Here is a 24887-nt window from a genome sequence, read left to right as displayed (position 1 = left end):
ACGTTACGTTTACGTGATTTGACACTAGAAATATTTTCTTCAAAAACTGGAAAATGTTTTTCACAAAAAAAAAAAGACTTGGATTTGAAAGGTCAGTGAAGCATCGATTTGAGTATAATTCAGAGCGTATTACATTCTTGTCAGAGAAAATGTACGGCTACAGCTGAATTCAAAGCATCTCTCTTTCAGTTAATTTCAGCATTTCACGAGCCCACATCGTGTGAGTGTGGAGTAGATCTACTGTGCAAAGCTGTCTCCAGTCATTTTCTGGAAAACTGTAAGACATACCAGTGGGTTTGGTCTTGTGTGTGGGAGTACTCTGTGCTTTTGTCAATGTGACTGCTGCCAGCTATCTATGCCATGTGTCAGTGTTTCTGAAGAGATGCCACCCTAACAGAATGGCACTCTATAAAAACAAACATCCTAATTCCATTTCACACTTTGAGATTTGTCACACATGCTGTGACTGATTATCTTGCCGTGACTCCAAGATCCATTATATTCTGAAACATTATGCTCACATGGGCTCATTTTGTACCCATCCCGTTTTACTAAAAAGCATGGACAAATGAACTGAAGGTGAATGTCATTAGGTAATTACAAAATTAGGGCAATCAGATGGTTTGCCTCCCGCTGAATGATCCATTAGATGGACGGACGGATAGATAGATGTTTAGCTAATCAAATTAGATTAGTCTGGAACTGTTGTACAAGGATAGATATTTAAATAGTTTAGATGAAATATCAGTACTACCATTCAGATATTAGTATTAGAATCTAGTAACTAGATGATGATAGTGTGGGTGACACGCTGTGCCAAAGGCACCTGGAGAAGCACAAACAAACCAAGACCAATTCAGTGTGACAGCAGTCAGCTCCCTCAGGACCACCATGACCAAGACAACCGACAACAGCTGCCAAACACTGCCTGGCAGCGGAGATGTGGGGGAGCCAAAGCTGTGGTTTCTAAGCTGACTGGTACCTTGTGCTATATAAACAAATTCTCTCTCATCTAAGTCCAAATGTTTTGATGATTTTCATGAAATGTAAGACGATACAAACACGCGGCATCCTAAATCCTGTTAAGAGATGTGCTGTGTGGGGAAAAAAATTGAAACGGAAAAAGACAAATCCAGAGGGGATTAAAGGAACCAAACAATTGGAGAGAGAAAGAGACTAAGTGAGAGAAAGATAGAAAGAGAGAGCCGTATCGGGAATAATCGCAGCGTGAGAGGGAGAGACGTGAGGCGGTGCTTTGAATAGGAAGCAGAGGCAAGGCTGGGAAGAGATTAGTGCTGTGCTCTGTGGGCTCATCACTCAATGAAAGGACACTCTGCAAACAACAAGAGCGCTCAGCCTCAGGAGAACTGGGATAGGTGTGAGTTTCGTTTTTGGGATATATTAAACTTACTGGAAAACACTGGACTTTCTGGATGTTTTCAAATCAGGATAATCTGTTTGAACAACTTCTAATAATGGATTGTTACAGGAAAGTAAGAACAGAGGAACTGGATCTGTGCGAAGAAGGTTCTGAGGGACTTTTCTGGTAGGCTTTCCTGTTAACGAATGTAAAACATTAATTTTAATTACATGTAATAATTGCATACTCTTTTACTCTTAGTCCATTCCCTGCCCCAGATACCGCCCATCTGCATGGTACAGAGGAAATTAGATGGCCATCTGTGAAATATTGGAAGACAGGGCAGATGTAAAACGACCTATCTAGGATTTAAGAGCAGAGGGCTTCCTGTATCAACTGTGCTGGCGCTGTTCCTAGTGTAATCCTTTTTACGTGCAACCAAAAGAATGACTTATACATCTTGTGTGGTTTTGATCTCGCTCTTGGTTCGGCTCTCGGGGGCTATTTGTCCTCAAGGCTGCCTGTGCATCTCTGACATACTGAACTGTGGCTCCTTGGGTCTGGATAGATTCCCCAACCCGCTTCCATTCACAGCTTCTGTCCTGGACCTTAGTCATAACAGACTAACATGGTTGGCAGCTGGCAGCTTCTACGGGCTCCCACGATTGCACACTTTGCATATGTCTCATAACCGCATCTCCTTGCTCAGTCCGGGAGCTTTTCATAACATCAGCAGTCTTCGATACCTGGACCTTTCTTCCAACAAATTGCAAGTGGTGGGGAAGTATCACTTCCAGGACCTGCCAGTCTTGGAGGTGTTGTTGCTGTACAACAATCGACTTACCCGTGTGGAAAGCAACACCATAATGGGGCTTGGCAATCTCAGAAAGGTTTACTTGAGCCTCAACCAGATCACAGATTTTCCGTTCTTTTCAATTCGTAAGCATAGCCACCCTAACCTGGTTACACTGGACCTCTCCTCAAACCGCCTGTTTCGTTTGCCTATGGATGACATTGTGGTGTTGCCCGTTGCGGTGCAAAAAGGCCTGTTCCTGCACAACAACAGTCTGGAGTGTGATTGCTCAATGTACCGCATGTTTTGGCACTGGGAGCAGAAGGGTTATCCAAGTGTGAAGGACTACAAAGATGACTACAAGTGTCTCATGTATGGTGAGCCTCAAATTTCAATTAATTTCCTGCGTTCTTCGCATTTCTTTGAGAACTGTACGATTGGGAAGATGATATCCCTTATATCCCCAAAGGCTGATAAAGTTGTTTACGAGGGTGAACAAGTGAGACTGGACTGCACTGGAACACTAAACGGAGAAGACCTTTCTTACAGCTGGATCATTCCTCATCAAGAAAACATCTCTCAGCTGATCCAGAACGGAACTCTACGTCTCAATCAAGATGGTAGCTTGGATATCCTAGCTGCCCAGTCCATAGATTCAGGAGTGTACCAGTGTACTGCAGTGGATAACGCAAGGATGATCAATGAATCCCGAGAAGTGAATTTAACTGTGGTCGCCCAGCGCTCCACGGAGGAGCCTTTCTACACAGGCTACACCACTCTTCTGGGCTGTGTGGTGACCCTTGTCCTGATATTGATGTATTTGTATTTAACCCCATGTCGTTGTGGTTGCTGCAAACCTCCACCTCCCTCTCCGGCCATCTCAACCTTTGGTGAAGACCGTTGTACTCTGGCCTCTATCTTTGCAGCTCCTTCAACCGATCGACTCAAGAACAAGACTCAGTCCGACAGGCACGTAGTATTCCTTGAGCCACTCATGACGGGGAAAAACGGCCATCCAAAAGCTGCATTTGATGTTGAACAGCCTACAATTGAATGGGACACATAAAACTTCACCATGATTAGAGAAAGAAATGACTCTGAGTAGCAAATTTGTGACTTCGAAATCCTGCTTAAAATTGCTTAAGCCTGTTTGAATCATAGGGACAAGCATCACAAATTAATCTGTCATGATTTCCTAATAAATTACTTTGATCCTCAGATTTAGAGGTCTCCTGTCTCACAGTATGAAGTGATCTATTTGTTTACACTGAATGTGTGGGACTACACTGCTAGTAATGCACTGAAAATCCAGAGCAGTGAATTTATCGTTTTTGAGACCCAAGAGCATATGTATTAAATCTCAAGGCTTGAAAAAAGCACAAGTTTACACGGTAATTTTCCATAAAAGACACTGATTGTCATGGCAACAGCAACGTTTAAAGGATTAGTTCACTCCTGATTTAAAGTTTCCTGATAATTTACTCACCCCCATGTCATCCAAGATGTTTATGTATTTCTTTAATTGAAAAGAAATTAAGCTTTTTGAGGATTTTTCTTCATATAGTGGACTTCAATGGGGATCAGCAGGTTGATGGTCCAAATTGCAGTTTGGGTCATTTTCTAAAAAAATAAATAAATAAAAATTTGTATAGTTTTTAGCTGCAAATGCTTGTCTTGCACTAGAAATGCACCCACGACTTTACGCATTATGTAGTCATGTTGGAAAGGTCACGTGTGACATAGACGCAAGTACCGACCGTGTTTACAAAGCGAACGTGCAAAGAAAGTCAAACGCCCTTTAGATAAAAAAGGTAAAACAATGATGTTGGACGATTTTGAAGTTGGAGGAGAAAATGAGATGGAGTTTTTTGCCCTACCGTACTTTTTTGAACCGAAGTACACAGGGTAGAACCACGCGTGACCTTTCTAACATGATTACGTAATGCGTGAAGTCATAGACACACATCGCAGACCTGGTGCAAGACAAGCATTTGTGGTTAAAAAGTATATAAAGTTGTATTTTTTGTAGAAAATGACAGATCATTTAGTGAGATAAGACCCATATTCAATGACTGGGATCGTGTAGAGCCTCTTGAAGCTGCTTTGAAACTGCAATCCTGACCTTCAGCCTGCTGATCCCCATAGAAGTCCACTATTTAATTTCTTCTCAACTGCACAGCATGAAGTTCCAAACGCAGGTTTGGGAGGAGCCTAATCATTCAGTCCTGTCAATTATCTTTAAGAGCCTATATAAGCAGCACTCGTTACACCATCCCAGCGGCAATTCTTCTGGCATCCCTCCTCCCACCCCATCTCCTCCTCTATTTCTGGTATTCTCCCTCTGGGTAGTACCACAATGGGGGGTTGAACTCCAAGCTCAAGCCAAGGCTTGAGTTCTTTTCCCAAAAGGAAGAGGAAGGGCAGGCGAACTAGTGAAACAAAAGTTTAATCAGAGGTGTCTCCAATTCTAGAATGTAGGACACAATTATACACATCAGTCAGCTGGGTAGATAGGGTGACCACAAGCTCTTCTTGCAAGATTTTTCAGAAAGATAAACCCCTTATCTTTGAAGGCAGTCAACAACATCTAGATCAATGGTTCTCAACTCCAGTCCTCGGGGCCCACTGCTCTGCACATTTTGAATGTTTCTGAATCTGACACACTCAGTTCAGTTCATGGATCTTTCTCCTAACAAGCTGATGATCTGAATCAGGTGCGTTAAATGACGGAGACATACAAAATGTGCAGAGCACTGGGTCCCGAGGACTGGAGAACAACTGATTTAAATCAGGGATGGGCAACTTCGGTCCTGGAGGGTCGGTATCCTGCAAAGTTTAGCTCCAACCCTAAACAAACACACCTGCCTGTAACTTTCTACTAAACTTGAAGACATTGATTAGCTTCTTCAGGTGTGTTTGATTAGGGCTGGAACTAAACTCTGCAGGACACCGGCCCTCCAGGACCGGAGATGCCCATCCCTGATCTAGATGCTGTTGATATGATACTATAAACAGACAAGAGATTTAAAGAGAGGACTGCAGAAGGCCTTTTGGATCCATTAAAGACTAAAGTTTAATCGCTTCAGTTGCGTCATTACCATTAAATACAACTAATCCTTTAAGTCAAGAAAACATGCTGGTAAAGTTTGATGCGGAACTATGACTGTATGCAAAAATAAACATTCTGCTCGCTCACACCAAGCAGTTGCAAAAAGCAATGATAAACGAAGAAGAAACAGCAAAGGCAATGTAGCGATGTCTGTTTATGTGTGATATTTTTCATCTCTGCACTTTGCATTAAGCAAATTGCTCTTTCATTACTGGGATGTGCTATGGGAGAGGATTAACACCCCTGCCAGAATTTTCCCTCCCACACCATGCAGTATGCAAACTAAAAGCAAAATATGAAAATGAAAGAGCACCAAGGCAAAGGTACAGAGTTAATCCATGCAGCCCATTTCCAGATGTGATCAGATTTATCTGTGGCAACCTACTTTCACATTCGTAATACGTCGACATGTGTCCTCAGGCTGTTCATCTGTTGTGCAGTCCTACCAAATGCAATGTTATCAGATCTGTTCTATAAAAAATACAGTTGCAATCGAAATTATTCAACCCCCTTGACCTGCAGGACATTTGGCAGATGACACAATTTTGCGAAAACATTTCAACAAAGGCACTATTACAGAAAGTTTATTAGTACACTTTTGAGTAATTCTAAGAACATAAGTTGATAAATAATAATAAAAAAACAAATTGGCTCTAAATGTTCATGTTCAAAATTATTAAACCCCCCAAAGGCAAATTTGGTGCAGAATCTTTTATTCTTTAAAACCACCAATAAACGCTGCCTGTAAGTGCTTAGAAGCTTCACCTCTCTACTGCAGCCTTGGCCCATTCCTCACCTGAAAAGCTTTCAGATCACTTATAATCTTTGGTTTTCACATTGCCACTACATTACATCTGGAGACTGAACAGAGCACTCAAGAACATTCTATGTCTGATCTCTGAACCAATGGATCAAAGTCTATTGATCATTAGCTTCAGTCTTTGCACCACAGGCATCACAATTCTTGCCAAAATGGCCTGGCACTTCAAAGAATCTATGATTTCCACTTCCTGCAACAGTAAAACACCCCTGTAACAGGACTGGTCCACCTGGACTGGTTTGACTATGGAGATGGTGTTCTTCTGCTCATAAGTTTTGCCTTTTTTGCACCAGACATACTGCTGATCCATGGGTCCAAAAAGTTCCATTTTGTCACTCCATAAATAATTCCTTCAGAACTCCACAAGTCTATCTGAATGAATTTTAGCATGTTCAAGTAGGCCTTTTTGTTCTTCTTGGTCAAGAGTGGTATTCGGCAAGATGCCTTAACATAAAAGCCATGCTTGTCTAGTGTTCTTCTTATACTCTTCATTGAAATGCATTTCGTCCTTTCATTGGGTCATCTTAAAAGTCTTTGACTGTACATTGCAGGTTTTTACTGAAATCAGAGTTTCTAAAGGTTTTTGCTCCCCACCATATAAATAACTGACTATACTTGTCAATTTGAATAATTGTGACAGATGTGTTATTAAAAAATCCCACAACTCAAAAATATAACATATATTGACATTATCACTTTTAATATGCCAATCATGTTATAAAAGCAATGGATTTTCAGAAAAGCTTGTATTTGTAGAGTATTGTAGTCTCGGAGGGGGTGGAATAATTTCAATTGCAACTGTACATTAAAAAAACAAATAAAAATCAAACCTATATACAATAATTTCTCATTAGATCCATTCTCTAAGTTTTCTCTCTTTTAAAGGAGTCCTATTATGCTCTTTTACAAAGTCTTGGTTTTGTGTTGGCGGTGTACTAGAACAAGCTTTCATGCTTGGTGGTTCGAAAAACGCATTATTATATTATATTATATTATATGCCTTGCCATTGGCGAACAGCTTGTGTTTCACTGTTCAAAGAATGAAGCTCCGTGTACAACTGTTAGCACAAGCTAGATTAAAGTGATTCTTACGTTTTAAATATGGATATTTTTCTTACAAAAACCCATCGATTTGCTACAGGAGGGGGGTTAATAAAGCTTGGGAGTGCCAGGATAAATTTTAATATAACTCCGATTGCATTCCTCTGAAAAAAGAAAGTCATACACCTAGGATGCATGGAGGATGAGTAAATAATACGCTACAGTAGTGTTGGGTGCTATCATGATGATATTATGGTGCTAATGTATTTAATTACTTACACACTTAGTTTCATTGCCCGAAATCAGCTCCAGCATAAGGCTAAAAGCAGCCTAAAATTATCAAAGAACATCATCACTGATTAGCCTAGCCTATTCTAGTCCAAGTTTATGCATTTTAAAAAACACTCAGGTTATAAGTGAAGCTATCTACACTGTATGATGATTAAATCTCTTACCTCACACACTGCACACATCTGCGGCGCGTTATGGCTCCGACGTGCAACCAGAGCAGATCGCGGCTTCGATATAGTTTCGACCCCCTGTACTGCACACGTCTGCGGCGCGATACTGCTCTAAAGCGGCCACTTTAGTCAGTGCTTGTGTTTATACCCGCCTTACTGCGGCACGTTGAAGCGGTTCTCCGCGCTGCATCGCTAAAGTTAGGCCAATCCCCCACCTGGTCCCTATACCCTCCCTCCAAGAATTCGAATTTCCGTGGGCGGGATTTATTTTAACGATATTCTAACGGTCCGCGTTGTGACATCACTGCATGCAGAAAACAAACGTTGTAGTTCTTGAAAAGGGATTTTTTAAAAAACGAAATATCTAATTTTGGAGTCAACTTCGAGATTTGTGACTTTGTAGATCTTTTTTATGCCCAAAGATACACACTGACTAAAGTTCAAAAAGTGAAAAAGCATAATAGCACCCCTTTAAGCACTTACTAAACTCACCGGTTTATCAGACTTACCAATGTTGCTGTGCTAAATCAAATCTCTCCATCTCCCAGAAAAACACTATTTGCAACATTAACTTGACTACAGTTCTGCAGTTATATAACAGTGACTGCCTCGTTACAGCCTTGCCTTTGTGCTGTTTGTAACACTAGTGCTGTTTTGAGAGATGACTATATTAAATGAAAGATGAGATGACCGGAGGTCAGATTTTAGCAGATTACACTTTGAGGCAAAACTAGGTACTCCAGTGATTTTTCAGCCTTGCCTTAATCCTTTAAGCTTTCTTTTTTCCCTTATGTTACTGCCGTGACTTGTCTTCTAATCTATACTGAACTCAGATGGTGATATATAAACAAAGTAAATTTCCAAACCATGCTAACAGACATAGTGAAAGATGCCCGATAATTTTAAAACATACTTTTCACATCGCACTTTCAACAGCCAATTCTGGAATAGCCAGTTGTTCTATTAACAAACAAAAATGCACACATAAACTCCCACATGTGGGAAGAAATAGCACAAAAGTATTCTGAATAAAATCTTACGCATTGTTTTCAGAGACATAGCTGTTTATCTGGTAAATAGTAACATTTTGTGAAATGCCCTGAGGTATTTTCTACAAAACTTCAGCTAACCATATTCATGTTCATCATGTACAAAGGGCAAATTCAGAGTCAGATTTGAAATCAAGATGCATAATCTTCATAATATATTTAAACACATTAATTCATTCGTTTTTGACAAGAAACATAACCTTTTTAGAAAACTGCATCAGCATCAGGCCAGCAAAATCAATTAGGAAATGATGCCCTCTGCTGGTCGGCTGTAAAACCATTAGGGACGAATGTTGCCAATGCACACATATAAACAACTTTGGCATCGAGTAGCCGCATTGGAAAAGAAAATCTGTAACCATTTTTTATATAGCATCATAAATAACTGTACATATACAAAGAGTTCACACGTGAGTTAATACTGAACACAATTTCACAATGTTTGATACAACCTTGTTTTAATAGAACATCTGTACAACCAAGAATGTAAAAAAAAAAAAAAAAAAAAAAAAAACCGCTAAAATGAAGAATGACTCACTTTTTCTCTTTAAAAAAATATCTGCATTTTGCGCCTTGTTCACAAACCATTTTTTGTTTTCCGAAAATCCGAACGAAAAGTATTGACAAAAATGAAACATTGAAAGGCAATTACATTTCTTGGCAATATAAATATAGTGGTATGAACAAGGTTTTTCAAACATCTCGTTTAGGAAGAGCATTACTGAAAACAGTGAAAATCTGGCCAATGACTTGAGTCACCAATCTCATTCATACAAAACCAGATTCCAATTTTTTATTTCAGAACATGATATTTTGATTTGATGTGCTCTTAATGTTAAATATGTACATTCCTAATGCCAGTAGTCTGTGAGGGAGCATGGCATCCCTATGGCATTTAGTTATAGGTGTAGTCCGAATAGTAGTCTGAGCGGCCACCCCCTCCCCTTCCAGGGGGATAACCCCAGTTGCAGGATGGGCCCCCTCTCATGTGACCCCGACCCGGTCTAGATCTCATGGGATGCGGCGGAACTCCTCGACCCCTGAAACCACCACGCATCATATCAGGATGTCCCCCTCTGGGATTGTACATGCTGTTGTGTCCGCCTCGGCACATTGCTCCCATTGGGGCTCCAGGAATAGGTAAGAGTCCTCTGCTCATAGTGCCGCCCCTGGTGGGAGGGGCTTGACTGCCACCCTGACTTTCAGAGGAAGAGTTCACTGGAGTTCTGCTGCCTTGGCCGCAAGTAGTCGAATTACCGAGCGTACCTCCTTTCTGTCCACCGGCTTCTTGCTGGACTTTAGAAGTTGCTGAAGTAGGGGTACCCGCCACTTCCTCTTGTCCGCGAGCGGTTTCGCCCTCAGCGGCTGCCACCCATGATCCATCTGCAGGCCTTGCGGCCTCAGTTTGGGTGGAGGGTAGAGCACCAAATCCTGCCCCACTCTGTCCAGCCGCGTAACCCTGCTGGGCTCCAGGTGCAGGACCCCAGCCGAAAAGCGGTGGAACAGGGGGAATCGGAGTGAGGGCTGGAAAGAGGGTAGCATCTGGGTAGGAAGGGAAAGTGGTGTGAAGAGAGGACGAGGAAGAAGCAGAGGATGCGGAAGCAGACTCTAAGCCTATCTTCGCAGATTGAGAGCCAGCAAGTCCTAACTGGTTAGCAGTGCTTGCTGGTGGTACCCCAGGCACTCCCACGCTGTCGGGTGGCTGTAGAGAGGTGGCTGATTCTGGAGTAGAAGGCACCTCTACTGAGCCAACCGGAGGTTGAGGGAGGGCAAGAGGAACGGTAAGTGGTTGAGCAACAGGTATGGCGGAGGTGTTTGCTGGAGGTTGGGTTCCAGGAGGAGCAGGTGTTTGACTGTACTCTGATCCTCTGGAGGCCACGCTAACTGGAGACGAATATGCTGAGGACATATGGTACGCGGGAGAACCCGAATAAGGGCTCCACTGTGCTGAGCCGGGACACAGGTAACTCTGATGGGGGTTCACGCCAAAACTGGCCAGGGTGTCCTCTACTTCAGGCCTAGAAGCGCTCTCCTGACTGGCAGCTTTATACTGAGCGATGGCAGACTTCAGAGCGGCATAATCAGTCGCGTAAGAGCCCTGAGTAGGGTAGGCAGAGGGGTTTGGTTGTACAAGTGGATCGCTAACAGGGTCCAAAGAGGGTTGGTCAGGGAGGGGAGGACGAAATCCTTCAGTCTGGGGTGGAGGGGGCTGAGGTGCCGGTGGTTCCTTCAGGTCATTTTCAGTCTGAATGGACGTCTCTGTGATAACAGGCATGTCATCTTCAGAGTCTATAGACATGTCCTCCTCATCTCGAACCGCGTCAGGCTCCACTGAGAAGACAGTGTCAAAATTAAAATCTACAACTTCTATCTCAATTTTGTAAGAAAAAGCAAAGGACTGTGAAGTCTTTACCTGGTTCAGGTAGGGCAGCAACTGCTACTTCTTCCGGGACACTGATCAAACTCTGGAAGTTGTTCATGATGTCATTCATACCTGCAATGATGACTCCACTACCGGAGAACTGCGAGAACGTGTCGTCATGCTTTTCTGTATACAAACACAGCACCAAGGAACGTAAGCTTAATGTAGACAACCCCACATGCCAACGTTCATACACGTCAGAGTCGTAGGAACGTACCTGTGAGGAAAATGAGGTGTCGAAGCTGTGTGTGCTGAGCTTGCAGCTTGACCAGACAGTCCAAATCAGGAGCCTGCCTAGATGGAGTGTCACACTCGTGATAAGGCAGAAACTCCACCAGGTGTTTCTTCTGATAGGACGTCAGCAGGTTTAACAGATCCAGGGCCTCCGTGTTTAACCTGTGAAAGGGAGGATGCGTGAGATACTGGAGACTAGGAGTCTGTCAGGATTAGCAAAACACATTAATCCTTCTGACTCTAACCTGCTGAGCTCTTTAAGCTTCTTTTGAGTCTTACAGTGGACTTTCCACTTCCAGGGTGAACCCTGTTCCTCCAGGAATTTGAGAAAAGCTTGTAGCTTCTCTGTAAACACAAATTTTGGTGTGTAAAGTCTCAATGTAACGGAAGTAGCAACAGATGTTTTCTTACATACGTGACCACAAAACCAGTCATAAGGGCATAATTGTTACATCATGTGAAAGCTGAATAAATGAGCTTTCCATTGGTGTATGGTTTGTTAGGACAGGACAATCTTTGGAAAATCTAGAATTTGAGGCTGCAAAAAATCTAAATATTGGGAAAAACCACCTTTAAAGTTGTCCAAGTTTTGATACATTTACAGTAGGAAATGTACAAAATATCTTAATGGAACATGATCTTTATTTAATACCCAAATGATTTTTGGTATAAAAGAAACATTTATAATTCTGATCCATACAATGTATTTTTGGCAACTGCTACAAATACACCCGTGCTAATTAAGACTGGTTTTGCGGTCCAGATCATTTCATCAAGGTGGTGCCTGAAGATGTTTTAAACCTCTCTAGATTCTACCTTCAGCTCTTACCTAGTGTTATATTGTCAGGGTTGAGAATGAGCTCATCCGACACAACGAGACCTCCAGACACGAAAAGCTCGTTGTACGTGCGATTTTTCACATCATCTAGGCTGTCCACTCCAGCAAAGTAAACTGTGGGCAATTTCTTCAGAGACACCAGTGCTGGGATCTAAATGGGAGTATAGACGAAACAATGCCTCAAAACAGACGCTTCTAAGTTTGCTTTGTGCAACTAAACAACTAGTTAAAAAACAGAAGTCTCCAGCAGTGAGTTATAAGGTACCTTATGTACATGAGCAGCTATATCCTCATTCTGAATAATGATCATGAACTTTTGCTGACTTTTGCTCTCCAAGTAATTCTGAGGGTTGCAATCGATATTACCAAGGCTTCGTAAATACTTCTGTAAAACCAAACAAAGGAGGTTAAAGATAAGCAGTTTCAAAGGTTGGTCAAATGTATCAAGCCACGCTGAATATTCTGACATTTATACTTTCAGACCTTGATCTCAGTGCAGAGTTCGCTCTCCTCATCTCCTCGTTGAATGTAGAACTTTACTGCATTTTTCTGCATGATCTCCACCAGTGTGCACAAAACATCCGGCTTGAGTTGCCCAATAACGCTGCCTCCCACAGTGCTCGAGGTTCCTGCGTGAGTAGGCTCCGAGGGTACCTCTGGAACTGAAGCAAGCAGAGGTTGACTGGCACTTCCAGCAGATGGGGAGCACATTGAATTTTCCGCAACATCTGTACACTTGGGGTCAGCTGATTTTTCTCCTAAAAACAGGTGGACCTCTTTGACAGTGCCGAGGCGGTGCTTGCTTGAAGGAGGTGGTTTAAGGGTAGCTTGTGGCTTGCTCAACAAAGCCTGAGACTTAGGCACTGGAGAGGATGTTTTAGTGTGAGGATGAGCAGGAGGTGAGGGCAGCGTGGGTTGGGCAGGAGCCGGCATGGCAGGAGGGGGCGGAGCAGGTGGCAAGGGCGCGGGCACTGGGGCAACAGCAGGTGGTGACACAACAGCCACGGGTTGTACAGATGCCCTGGGAGCCCGGGTCAAATGGTTCATCTTTTCACAGAGCGTGTTAACGTAGCTCTGCACAGGCAGCGGCGACACATATTTGGATACGAAAGGTGAGAATGCAGGGCTTGACCAATTAGTCTGATCCTCGCATCGTGGCAAAGGAGGCTGAGGGTTGTAAATTATATGCTGGGCCTCCATCAGACTCTGGATCCCTGTGCAGAGGTTCTGGAACTCACTGTCGAGGATAGTGTCGACTGCTTTCCTTGTAGAGGGTACCTGCTTCTCTCCTTCACTCATACAAGGTTCACCAACACTCTCTAAAGCTAAAAAAAGAAAATGTCTATTAGTTTGGTCAATTAATGATCTAAAATGATTTTTTTAAAATCAATTTTAAATTTTTAAGGGTTTGAGGATCAAAAAGAAGTCAAAGACTGAAACTAAAGAGAAGAAATTGTTGAATTAAGTTATTTTTGTTTACTTTACACACAGTATTCTCATAGATTCATAAAATCAAAAATCAAAACCACTGATGTCACATGGACTATTTTATTGATATCCTTACTGCCTTTCTGGCCCTTAAAAGAGAAGTTCACTTCCAGAACAAAAATTTACAGATAATTTACTCACTGCCGTGTCATCCACGATGTTCATGTCTTTCTTTTATCAGTCGATAATAAATTACGTTTCTTGAGGAAAACATTTCAGGAATGTTCCCCATATTGTGGACTTTAACAGTGCAAAGTTTGAACTTCCAAAATGCAGTTTAAATGCAGCTTGGTCTGTCATTTTCAAAACAAATAGACAATTTGTAAAACATTGTTTTTTTTTTTTTTTTTTTTTTTTACCTCAAACGCTTGTCCTGTCTCGTCTCTACGACGCGCAAGTGTAGCCTGTGTAATCCGGGCCAATACATTTAGGGTATGTTAAAAAAGTCCCGTCTTGTTTTCTTCTTCAACATCAAAATCATCCTACGTTGCTGTTTTACCTTTTTTTGTAAACGGCATTTGATGATCTTTGCATGTTCACTTTGTAAACACTGGGTCGGTACTTCTGCAGTGATGTAGGATGATTTTGAAGTTGGGGAAGAAACTGAGATGGGAGTTTTTCAACATACCCTTAACTATACTGACCATATCGAATCAAAAAAAAAAAAAAACAGCTCACACAGACATTGACGAGACGAGTGTTTGAGGTTAAAAAGTATGGAAATTGTTAATTTGTTTAGAAAATAAACCGATTGTTTCACTAGATAAGATCTTCCTCGGCTGGGATCACTGAGAGCCATTTGAAGCTGCATTTAAACTTTTTGGAAGTTTAAACTTGGGGGCACCATTGAAGTCCATTACACTGAGATAAATCCTGAATTTTTTTCCTCAAGAAACATGATTTCTTATCGACTGAAGAAAGAAAGTCATGACGATGAGAGTCCGTGTAATTTTTCAAATGAATAATAATAATAAAAAAAATTCTGTGTTGGAACCATGCAGGTGAGGACGGACCTCTGGTGGTTGTTCTCCAGAGATGGTGGCTCTGATGTGGGGCTTCCGCTTGACGGGAGGGCTGCTGCTCCAGAGTGGAAGAGGGACTGTACACATCCATGCTGCTCCTGCTGCAGGCCATTTGGTCCTAAACACACATGCTACAGATTAACAAAAACAACGATTGAGTGTGGCTTCAGATAAAATCATGAGGAACAGTCCACACCTCCAAGAAATCCTGGTTAACCTGCTCCTCATCAGCACGTCTGCCACGCAGGTCAAGGTCACAGTGGGCGGCTGAGTCACTGGGGTCGAGTCTCTCTGCGCTTTTGGGGAGCATCACAGGCTGGCTGCTGGCAGTGTTAGAGTTTTGGGCCATCCTGTTGAGCGTGCTGAGGAAGAGTTTAAGCAAGGCATGCGTGTCTCGGAGGGTGGCGCTCTGAGTCACACGCTCCCGCAGGTCCGTGTCACACAGCCCCATGCTGTCCATCACCACTAAGAGAAAGGGAAACCAGATGTCAACAAGGAGCTCATGTTTCTCAGCAACTGCAGTCACACTCCATTGTGCTGGAGCTGTTTTGTGTGAGTAGACAGAGCACCTAGTCGCTCATTAGGCACAAATAAACACTTCAAATGAGCTTCTGAATATGTACAGGAGCTGATGCTTTTCACCTTTATTTACAGCACTAAATAAAAGACAATCATATGCATTTTCATATGCAGTTTTTCTAAAGCCGTATTATGCTTTTTCATTCATAATCACTTGTTATAAAAAAAGTGGTTTTTTTTTTTAATTTAGGCTTTATGCTTTCGGAAAAATATAGAAAATGTTCTTCGTTTTTACACATTAAAAAAAGTTACAAAAACAAGCATTTGAAAACCCTTTCCAAATTTAACATACAGGTTTCCAGAATCACATTGTACCTTCCTCTACATTATTTCATCACAGACTCACCTCTTCCTGGCTCTCCGTTTAGCAGACCCGTCCTAAGGTACTTGCTCACGCCCCCGGGACCTTCCCTCTCCAGCCTCCTCTTCAGGCCAGCGGCATCCCAGTCCTCTTCTCTCTCCGGCCCGCTCCCTTCATCTTTGCCCAAAGTTCGCTTATGCAACTGTATCAGCTTTAGCAACTTCTCCATCTTTTCTTTATCATACTCTCCCTGTGACCTCTGAGCACTGCCGTTAGACTGAGAAACCCCAATCGTACTACTACCCGGCGCCTGTCTATCCGACCCTCCCCAGTCTGAGACAGGACTGTACTCTTCTGCACCTGCAGGGGGGGACGCTGCCCCCAGTCGGCTGTCTATTAGACCCTGCTGCAGCACCTCCACAGGCAGCTGGAACTGGGCCTGACCATATATGTAAGAGTTCAGTGCCACATCCATATTCTTAGGACGAGGTGCCGGGTGTTGGTTAGTCCGGTCGTCCAAATTGTGTCGGTACTCCACTATGTGGAAAGGCCGTATGACACCTTGCTCCTTCTGGTTGAGGTAGTCCAGCACCTGACGTTTCAGCCCTGCCGCGAGCTCTTTAGGTGGATTGGCACGCAGCTTGTAGAAGCTGTGATGCAGGGCGGGTACAAAATCATCTATTTGATGGCCGATTGGGTCTTTAGGCTCTAGTGGAACAAGAGGGTCCTCATCTGCTCCAGAGTTCTTCGAAACTAAAAAACAAAAGAGGAATCAGTAACACATACACACCTGTATGGGCCATTCTACAGAATTGGTGTAAACTGCTGTCCCACAACCAAAAAACACATTCAAAAAGCATTTAAGTCTTCAAATCTTAGATGTTTACTAAGTTCCTTTTGTTATTTACTGAAACCCACAATAATATTTAAAATAACAGTAAGCTAAATATATTTTAAATCATAATTTAGTGGGTACTTGCAAATAGGAGGTGGCTGTCCCAAACCGTAACCCCTGAATTTCATCTCATAAAAATGATATTGAAATAATTTTTGCATTTTATTTCGTTGTTGTTTTTAAAAACATCTTTTTGATTTTTTTTTTTTTTTTAATGTGAACTTCAAAAAAAATTTTTTTTATATTTTCTTTATAAATTATGAAACTTAATGTGTCCCGCATGTCACTACCAAAGTCTGATTGGCTAAGACTGATTTTTAACTACACCCCTACATTTATATGATCAGGAAATATTTATGTCACACTCTCATAGCTAAATGGTAAGTAGATATTTCCCATCATCTTGGGGTAAATGCATTCAAAATAATGAAAAATCTAAAGAATGTCACTACCGAACACCATTTTTCTATAATTAACCACTTTTTTGGGAGTTATTCTGTAACATTAAGTTTTTATATGTGTACAACTGTTCAGAACTGTGTCAGCTAACCTTTGAGCTAGGTTGAAAAGTGTCTAAAATTATCACTCTGTAACAGTTACAGCCAGTGACAAAGGGAACAAATAATACTTTATTTGGGAGATATAAAGTAAATTTTGCTACAGTTATGCAAATTGTTTGTATTTTAGTATGTGGGTTAAAATTCTGTAATGATGTAGTCGCTACCAAACCATTACCGTCACTACCAAAAAACTACTGGGATGGGGGAAACATGGGATGTTTTGTCAAAAATAATGTACACTGAATTTTCAAAGATGTTATGATAGTGTTTGGTTCAATGTATATTCAAACTAATGAATCCTTAAGTTTGAAATCAGTATGATCAACCTTTTACAAAGGAAAATTGGATTCAAAATACAACAAATCTCATAAATCCCACTTGAAATATTGTTATTATTGTAATTGTCATTGATTTACCTCTGAAAACCTTTTAATAAAATAGAAACAATTTACAAGGAAGATGTAAATAAATCTTAACAGGTCAATATAACCCTTTTTATTAAATTATATTTTACTGTGTTTCAGTAGGGAACATTTGGGGGAGAGGACAATATTACAAAACTTTCTGAATATAGAATATGAGAATTAACTGCACAAATACTAGAAATGTGCACCTTGGATATTACATGTTTTGCATACAGACAAAATTACTGGAAAAAGACATTTTTAAAGACTTTTCCAACTCTGGCTTTGAACCAATTCTGTAGAATAGAAACTTCACTAAATAAACACAAAAGCGTCACTTACTCTTCGAGATGATCCTTTGCTCTTGAAATACAAAAAGCGCCTGCAAAACCCTGTCATTTCTTCCTCGTCGCTCTTTAACGAATCAAAAAACAGACTCTGTTATTCAACACAGAAATCACAACTGTCACATATGTGGTTAAAAACAGTGCATAAACCTACCGGCGGTAGTGTGCAACTGAGAAGACGAAAGGAGGAAGAGAAATCCTTTGTCTATCAATGGCTTCACCAAAACCTAGAGTGAAGAGTTTAATTATAGCATGACTATAATAAAACACGGGCAGTTTAAATTCTGCATGTCAGATCAGTGACACAGATTCTATCAACAGACTGAACTATACAGTGGAGAGGGTTGGCAGTGATGCCCTGCGGACATTAATTCAATAAAGTGTGAATGAGCTCACCATTCGCTCTCTCTCAAGCCGCTGCAACAGTCCAGAGAGACTGTTTTCCTGTTTACTCCTCCCCATGACCTCATACAGGCTGCAGTACATCCCACACTTGAACGCTGCGAAATACCACAACACATTATCACGTCAATACCGACACATCAAATGTTGCACCATGGCTGAAAAGCATCAATGGTGCTCATCCTACCCTCTCGTGATCCACTGTACGCATCCCATGACAGCAAAATTGGCGGGATCTTTCTCTTCACTTGATCAAGATGCATAGCCATACTAAAGTCAAGCTTGTCCGGGCTGAAAAAGCAAAAACGGGTATTAAAAACGATGTTGTTAAACTTCAGCAAAAAAAAAAAGAGAGCTTACAGTTTAAGTGGAAGGTGAGGGAGACTTGAAGACCGGATGTACACTTGATACACCTCTTCTCCCTTATTCACCAGCGGGCCACTCCAAACCGTATATCTTCGCCGAACTAAAGCATCAAATTGGGTAAAAATACACTTAATTAAATATCCTTTTATTAGATATGATTTTATGATCTGCTAATGAAGAGAAAAACAAATAATACCTCTTTGCCCTTCATATAACACGCTGTTTAGTCTACTAAAAGAAAAAACAAATGCATTAAATTAAAATAAAACCATAACAGATTTTTATGCACGTCATCAGTGATTCATACCTGTGTGCGCCTGTGGCCGACTCTTTGCCTTTGTACTGAAAAGACACAACCGCATATGGCAACACATGCCTGGGCCTTGACCTTAGCTCCTCAAATGCAAATTCATAAAAGTATTGCTGGAAACCAAAAAAAGAGAGAAATCAGATTTAACAGATCATTTATTTGAGCAAATGTGACCCTGGACCACAAAACCAGTCATAAGGGTCAATTTGTTTTGAAACTGAGATTTATATAACATCTGAATGCTAAAAAAAATAAGTTTTCCATTGATGTAGGATACGACAATATTTGGCCAAGATACAACTATTTGAAAATCTGGAATCTGTGGGTGCAAAAATTACGTTTTGACATATTTATGGTAGGAAATTTACAAAATAGCTTCATGGAACATGATATTTACTTAATATCCTCATGATTCTGGACATAAGAGAAACATTTATAATGTATTTTTGGCTTTTCCTACAAATATACCTGTGCTACTTAAGACTGGTTTTGTGGTACAGGGTCACAAATCAAGTCAAAACTGAAGTTCAAACTGAAAAAATAAATGAAACACTTACCTGAGTGTGCTCAAAGGCCCTATAGGACAATAACGAGGTCACTTTGCTGGCATTTTTGAATACGTGGCTGTCATATTTTAGGGTTGGCTCAAGATTATTTTTGGGCATGTTGTCAAATATTGTCTTCACTTTACCCTGCGGAATTGGACAAAAGGTCACTACTTTTTGAAAGCATTATGAAGTGATGCATTATAAATATAAAGCACTACCTCAAAAACCTCAAAAAAACCATCTATGACTTACCTTCATGATTTTAAATATTATGATGTCTCCAGCAGCACCCACTTCAAATGGATTCATTTGTAACAAATCTGAGTATTTTGAGAGGTAAACCCCTAAAAATAGAAAAAGCAGCAATCAAGGATATGAGAGCTACTTGGGGTGACATTCCCGCGAGCCACAAAAAGTTTTGAGGTAATCCCAAGAAATTTGTTAGCAATCCATGTGGAATGCATGGAAGAGTCTCTGCATACTATGTTTACTAAGATTAAATATTTGCAGAATCTATTTCATTTCACCAGTTTGAGCACTGGTCACATTCATAAGAAGCTGGGATTGTGAGTGTCTTCAAAACACACAGCAGCTGTTTCACCAAACCATACAAAGTTCATCATGAATCAGAAATCTGCTGATCACTCAAGCCAAGAACAAAATGAACATTATGTTACTTCCAAAACCTCAAACATGCTCTGAAAATAGAAATAAATAATAGGGGGTGACCAATATATAAAACAGATGTTACTTTACAAACTGTTTATACACGCAAAAACTAACGTCTGCAGTGTGTTTGGGTCATTAACGTTTATTTGGCCAAGTGATCACAAGAAATTACAGAGCTGGTCTTTTTGGCCCTGACCAATTCAACTACACCAAACCACGAGATCAAGTGACCAGAGTCCTCCCAGGCAAATGATTACAGCCAAACAGATATAAACAGACTCTTTGGACACTCACCTTTGACGGGGCTTCCCAGATTGTTGACCCGCGAATGTCCCACAGAAAGACCCTTTTCGCAGATCCAGTGAACCTGGTAAAGACGAGCAGATATTACTTCAACGAGCAATCATACTTTTAACCAAGGCTATCACTAAATGACACCTTCAAAGCCTTTTTAAATTGCCGTCTTGGCTTACAGAATGATTAATCTCACAGTCCCATTTACGTTACACCATATACATCCTGATAAATAATTAGACAAGGTGGCGAAACATCTAGCTGTTAAATCTAAACTTAAGTTAAATTTCAGTCTGATAAAGACGTGGAATATACACTGCCGTTCAAAGTTTCTTATGCTCATCAAGGGAGCATTTACTTGATCAAAAACACAAAAAAAATATTATTGCAATTTAAAATAATGTTTTTTATTTAATATACTTTAAAATATTATTTATTTCTGTGATATAAAGCTGAAATTTCATCAGCCATTACTCCAGTCTTCAGTGTTACATCAGAAATCATTCTAATATGCTGATTTATTAACAATGTTGGAAACAGTTGTGATGTCTTTTTCTTTTTAAAGTTCAAAAGAATAGCATGTATTTGAAATCTTTAAATAAAAATATTTTGTAACAATATACAATGGCATTCAAAAGTCTGGGGTCAGTAAATTTTATTTTTGTTTTCTAAAAGAAATGATTACTTTTATTCAGAAAGGATGTGTTAAATTGAAAAAAAAAAGATTTTAAAGACTTTGTTGTAAGTTGTTAGATTTTTCTATTTTGAATAAAAGCTGTTCTTTTTAACTTTTTATTGATCAAAGAATCCTGATTAAAATCTCACAGGCTCCAAAAAATATTAAGCCCACAGTTTCCAACATTAATAATAAATCAGTATATTAGAATGACACTGAAGACTGGAGTAATGATGCTGAAAATTCAACTTTGCATCACAGGAATAAATTATATTTTAAACTATATTAAAACAGAAAACCATTATTTTAAATTGTAATAACATTTCACAATATTACTGCTTTTCCTATATATTTAATCAAATAAATGTAGCCTTGAAGAGCATAAGTGAGTTCTTTAAAAAAGAAAAAAAAACATCAAAAGTCTTACTGACCCCAAACTTTTGAACGCTGTGTATTCAGATTAAATCAGATGAAAACACTACTTGCACTGCTATATTTGATTCAGATTACTAGTAAAAGTGTAATTACCATGGTAGTTACGTAGTTAATATATTATAAACATTTTAGTAACTCAAAACATACAGAGAAGTGTCAATATTAAACAGAAAATTCACTCATCTATGGAAGTCAATGGCTACCAGCAACTCAAAATATTTTCTTTTGTGTTCACCAACAGAACGAAACTCATACAGGTTTGGAAAAACTTGAAAGTGAGTAAGTTATGACAGAAGTTTCATTTTTGAGTGAACTATTTCTCTAAGGTTATAAACATCACTTCATGCCAAACTAACACAGACTCACCTTATTCCTCTCAGGCAGCAAAAAAGCATAAGATTCTCCGAGTTCTGCCTCTGTCCTGCCATTCTGCTTCAGTTCCCTTTTCTTCTCAATGAACTATGAAAAAGACACAAATCATTCCATATTATAACATTTAATTGACCGAAACCGGCTCCCAAGTTGCCTGAGGACAGTTTCAATCATCCAGTCTTTTACTATCGTGAGCAAAAATGCTGTTTATCAACATCGACTAATTACCTCTTTCTCCAAGAGCTCGTTGTGAATGAGAGAAGCTTTGGTGTAGGTAAAAGTCCCACGGGAAGTGGCGTCCAAGTAGAACGTGGAGAGAAGCTTCACAACTTCTTCAAACTCTCTGGAATCTGGAGACAGGTGTTGGAGGAGACCTAGAGGACGGCACACACGACAGACGAGCTCAAAAGATATCAATGCATTCAAATAAGAAACTGCCAAGTAAATAAGGGAAACAAATGGGTGGTGTTTTGTTTTAATTCAACTGCACAAACCGACAGACACATTTAATACCAGTTTTTTGGTGTTATGTCGACATTTACATAAACTAATGCTGCCAAAATGAGATGCAAAACTGAAAATAACACTTCAAACCACTAAAAATGAGCTGAAACAAATGAAATGAGAAAACGTGAATGAGAAAAATTTTGGAACTTGGTGGATTTGCTAATCAAAACATTTACAAAACGAGATAAATATGAGTTTCAAATGCTGTTTAGAAAACAATTTAGCGTCTAACTCGATAAAATATGATGTAGAGAAACTACAAACTGAAAAAAAAACTTGCACTACCGCCAACAAATGCCAAAAGTGAAAGCTGTCATAACTACTACAAGCACCTCCCAGTTTGGCACACTTTCGATTTCATTCAAGCAGTGTTCTTCTGTTTAACGTTACTACATTTCATATCTGTATATCGTTCGTGCAATAAGGAAACAGTACGGGAATGTATGATGGTGTGAGTCCTAATAAGGCTGGTTGTACAGGACTGACAGGTGTTTCTAACCGTCGTGCGTTAAGACTGAAGGGAGAAATGCAGTGGTCAACTGAAATCACACTGGTGCTATTGATGAGGAGGGGAAGAAGTGTGTCATGTGGGGTGGCAGCACTGTACGGTGTGGGAGGAGAAGTGTAGAGCCAGCTAGCAGAGCAATGACACCGGCCTCCGTAAAGGTTTACAACCGTGGGACGAAAATGCACGTTAAATGACTGGCGCGATTCGTGAAACGAATCGGATCTCACGTGCTGTGCAAAGCCCCCCTGACTTAACGTTACTTACCTGCAGCTCTGAGCAGTGCGCTAGCTAAAAATCCATTAAGTAACAGTAGTGCAAACCTTTCAGGCCAATCACGCGGTGCGTTATACAGATCCCCTGTTTACTTATCAATAAAGGTCTATTAATTTTGCCCGAAGCTGCAGCGAGCGAGCTTTTAGCGAACTTGCAGGTTGTGAAACAGAAACAGTGCATTTCGGGAATGGCAGTAGTAGTGGTAGTAATGGGACACACAACCTTTCCGCTCCTTGATTTTCCTCGGAATCTGAAAATTCCTCCTTGGCAGCTCCTCGGCAGCCCTCGGTAGTGTCGAGGGCGAGCCGCCGCAGTTTTTTAGGTCCGACAGCCCTGCCCTCCGTCGCTCAGAAGCATCTTGTTCAGACATTTGCTCGTCTTCACATCCAGCTTGATCGCCATTTTGCTTGGATGTGGCCGTGCTAGAGGCTGACAACAATTGTTTCTTGCTATCGCCATCCTCTGAGGTTAGGCCGCCGGCCTTGCTGCTCTCCTTGTCGATTTTTCTCTCCTGGCTGAAATTGCAAGCCATTTTTCGGACCAGCGGTCACCTCGTCAGCTGGCGATGAAGTTGGTTTCAGTGCCGCTTCACGGAGTAATTCTCCTTCTCAACCAGCCTCCGCCATTATGCCTGTGACGTATACCTTCCCCACCACTGCAAAACTCTGGCGTCACTCTGTTTACATTCACGTAGCCTGACGCCCCCAAGCGGCGCTCATGTGAACTGCGCGGCGTCTAGACGTCATGGCCGTGAGCTTTGATCGCTGGCGAGTGAGCAGATCCACGGAGAATCGGTGCCAAGAACGAATCGTCGAGCTGCCAGACAAATAACTCTTTGGGGAAAGTCACTGCTTATGTCTGTGCTCTTCCTCACACCCAGAATCATGCCCTTAGTGCTCAATTATGTCATTTCACGAATTTCGTGATCACGTAATGAAAAAATTGAAGGATACATCCAGCTGAGGTCAAAAGTTTACACACACCTTGCAGAATAATCTGCAAAATGTTAATTATTTTATGTTTTACATATTATATATTTCACATAAAAGACGTTTACATGTAGTCCACAAGAGAAAATAACAGTTGAATTTATAAAAATGACCTTATTCGAAAGTTTACATAGGCTTGATTCCTGTTACCCGAATGATCCACAGCTGTTTTTTTGTTTAGTGATAGTTTGTTCATGAGTCACTTGTTTGTCCTGAACAGTTAAACTGCCTGCTGTTCCTCAGAAAAATCCTTCAGGTCCCACCAATTCTTTGGTTTTTCATCATTTTTGTGTATTTGAACCCTTTCCAACAATGACTGTATGATTTTGAGATCCATCTTTTCACACTGAGGACAACTGAGGGACTCAACTAATACAGAAGGTTCAAACGCTCAGTGATGCTTCAGAAGGAAACAATGCATTAAGAGCCGGGGGTGAAAACTTTTTGAATTTTAAAATTAGGCTAAATGTACCTTATTTTTTCTCCTGGGAAACGTGTAAGTATCTTCTGTAGCTTCTGAAGGGCAGTACTAAATGAAAAGAATATAATTTAAGGAAAATAAGAAAAATGTACACGTCTGTTGTACATTCTGTTCAAAAGCTTTCACCTGTATGAGTTTCTTTCACACAGAAATCTGCATAACCAAACAGTTGCTAGTAGCTACACACAGAAAAATAGGGGTTTAAAATTGTACCTTTTGGGGTACAGCTGCTTGTCACTGGAGCATTACCCTTAAAAGGACATCTTTGTGCCTTTTTTTAACCCCTGTTAGGTACATATTAGTATTACTACTAGTACTAATATGTACCTATTAG

The 24887-nt window shown here is 40.7% G+C and overlaps 2 protein-coding genes across 3 annotated transcripts; one reads left to right on the top strand and one right to left on the bottom strand.

Moving 5' to 3' along the window:
* Positions 1–918: 918 nt before the first annotated feature.
* Positions 919–3384, top strand: LOC127154445 (amphoterin-induced protein 3). The gene is made up of 3 exons (XM_051095961.1): positions 919–1376; positions 1490–1546; positions 1622–3384. The coding sequence occupies exon 3, from the start codon at positions 1807–1809 to the stop codon at positions 3217–3219; it is 1413 nt and encodes a 470-aa protein (XP_050951918.1). The 5' UTR covers positions 919–1376; positions 1490–1546; positions 1622–1806; the 3' UTR covers positions 3220–3384.
* Positions 3385–9477: 6093 nt separating this feature from the next.
* On the bottom strand, positions 9478–23728 carry tasorb (transcription activation suppressor b). Of its 2 annotated transcripts, none has more exons than XM_051095959.1 (23): positions 23306–23728; positions 22024–22169; positions 21790–21882; positions 20313–20385; positions 19602–19693; positions 19359–19493; positions 18799–18914; positions 18688–18722; positions 18486–18591; positions 18313–18416; positions 18120–18223; positions 17878–17950; positions 17719–17790; positions 15563–16270; positions 14834–15102; positions 14629–14755; positions 12611–13452; positions 12393–12512; positions 12119–12278; positions 11535–11634; positions 11273–11451; positions 11047–11181; positions 9478–10964 (listed from the first exon to the last, which is right to left on the bottom strand). In XM_051095959.1, exons 1-23 carry the CDS (start codon positions 23613–23615, stop codon positions 9529–9531), a joined length of 5535 nt encoding a protein of 1844 aa, XP_050951916.1. In that variant the 5' UTR covers positions 23616–23728; the 3' UTR covers positions 9478–9528. The 2 variants fall into 2 exon arrangements, with proteins under 2 accessions (XP_050951916.1, XP_050951917.1); XM_051095960.1 differs by having other exon boundaries at positions 18688–18719.
* Positions 23729–24887: the final 1159 nt, after the last annotated feature.

Source organism: Labeo rohita, chromosome 23 (genome assembly GCF_022985175.1).
Source record: "Labeo rohita strain BAU-BD-2019 chromosome 23, IGBB_LRoh.1.0, whole genome shotgun sequence".
NCBI lineage: Eukaryota > Metazoa > Chordata > Actinopteri > Cypriniformes > Cyprinidae > Labeo > Labeo rohita.
The sequence above is the reverse complement of the archived record's forward strand: the minus strand, read 5'-3'. Positions and strand labels throughout refer to the sequence as shown.

Excerpts from the sequence above, each read along its gene's own strand:
- LOC127154445 (XM_051095961.1), top strand. The coding sequence starts at position 1,807 with ATGACTTATACATCTTGTGTGGTTTTGATCTCGCTCTTGGTTCGGCTC.
- tasorb (XM_051095959.1), bottom strand. The coding sequence starts at position 23,615 with ATGGCTTGCAATTTCAGCCAGGAGAGAAAAATCGACAAGGAGAGCAGC. Across the intron at positions 22,170-23,305 it reads GAAAATCAAGGAGCGGAAAG|GTCTCCTCCAACACCTGTCT; the intron begins GTTGTGTGTCCC and ends GCCGTCCTCTAG. Across the intron at positions 20,386-21,789 it reads TGCTGCCTGAGAGGAATAAG|GTTCACTGGATCTGCGAAAA; the intron begins GTGAGTCTGTGT and ends CGTCTTTACCAG.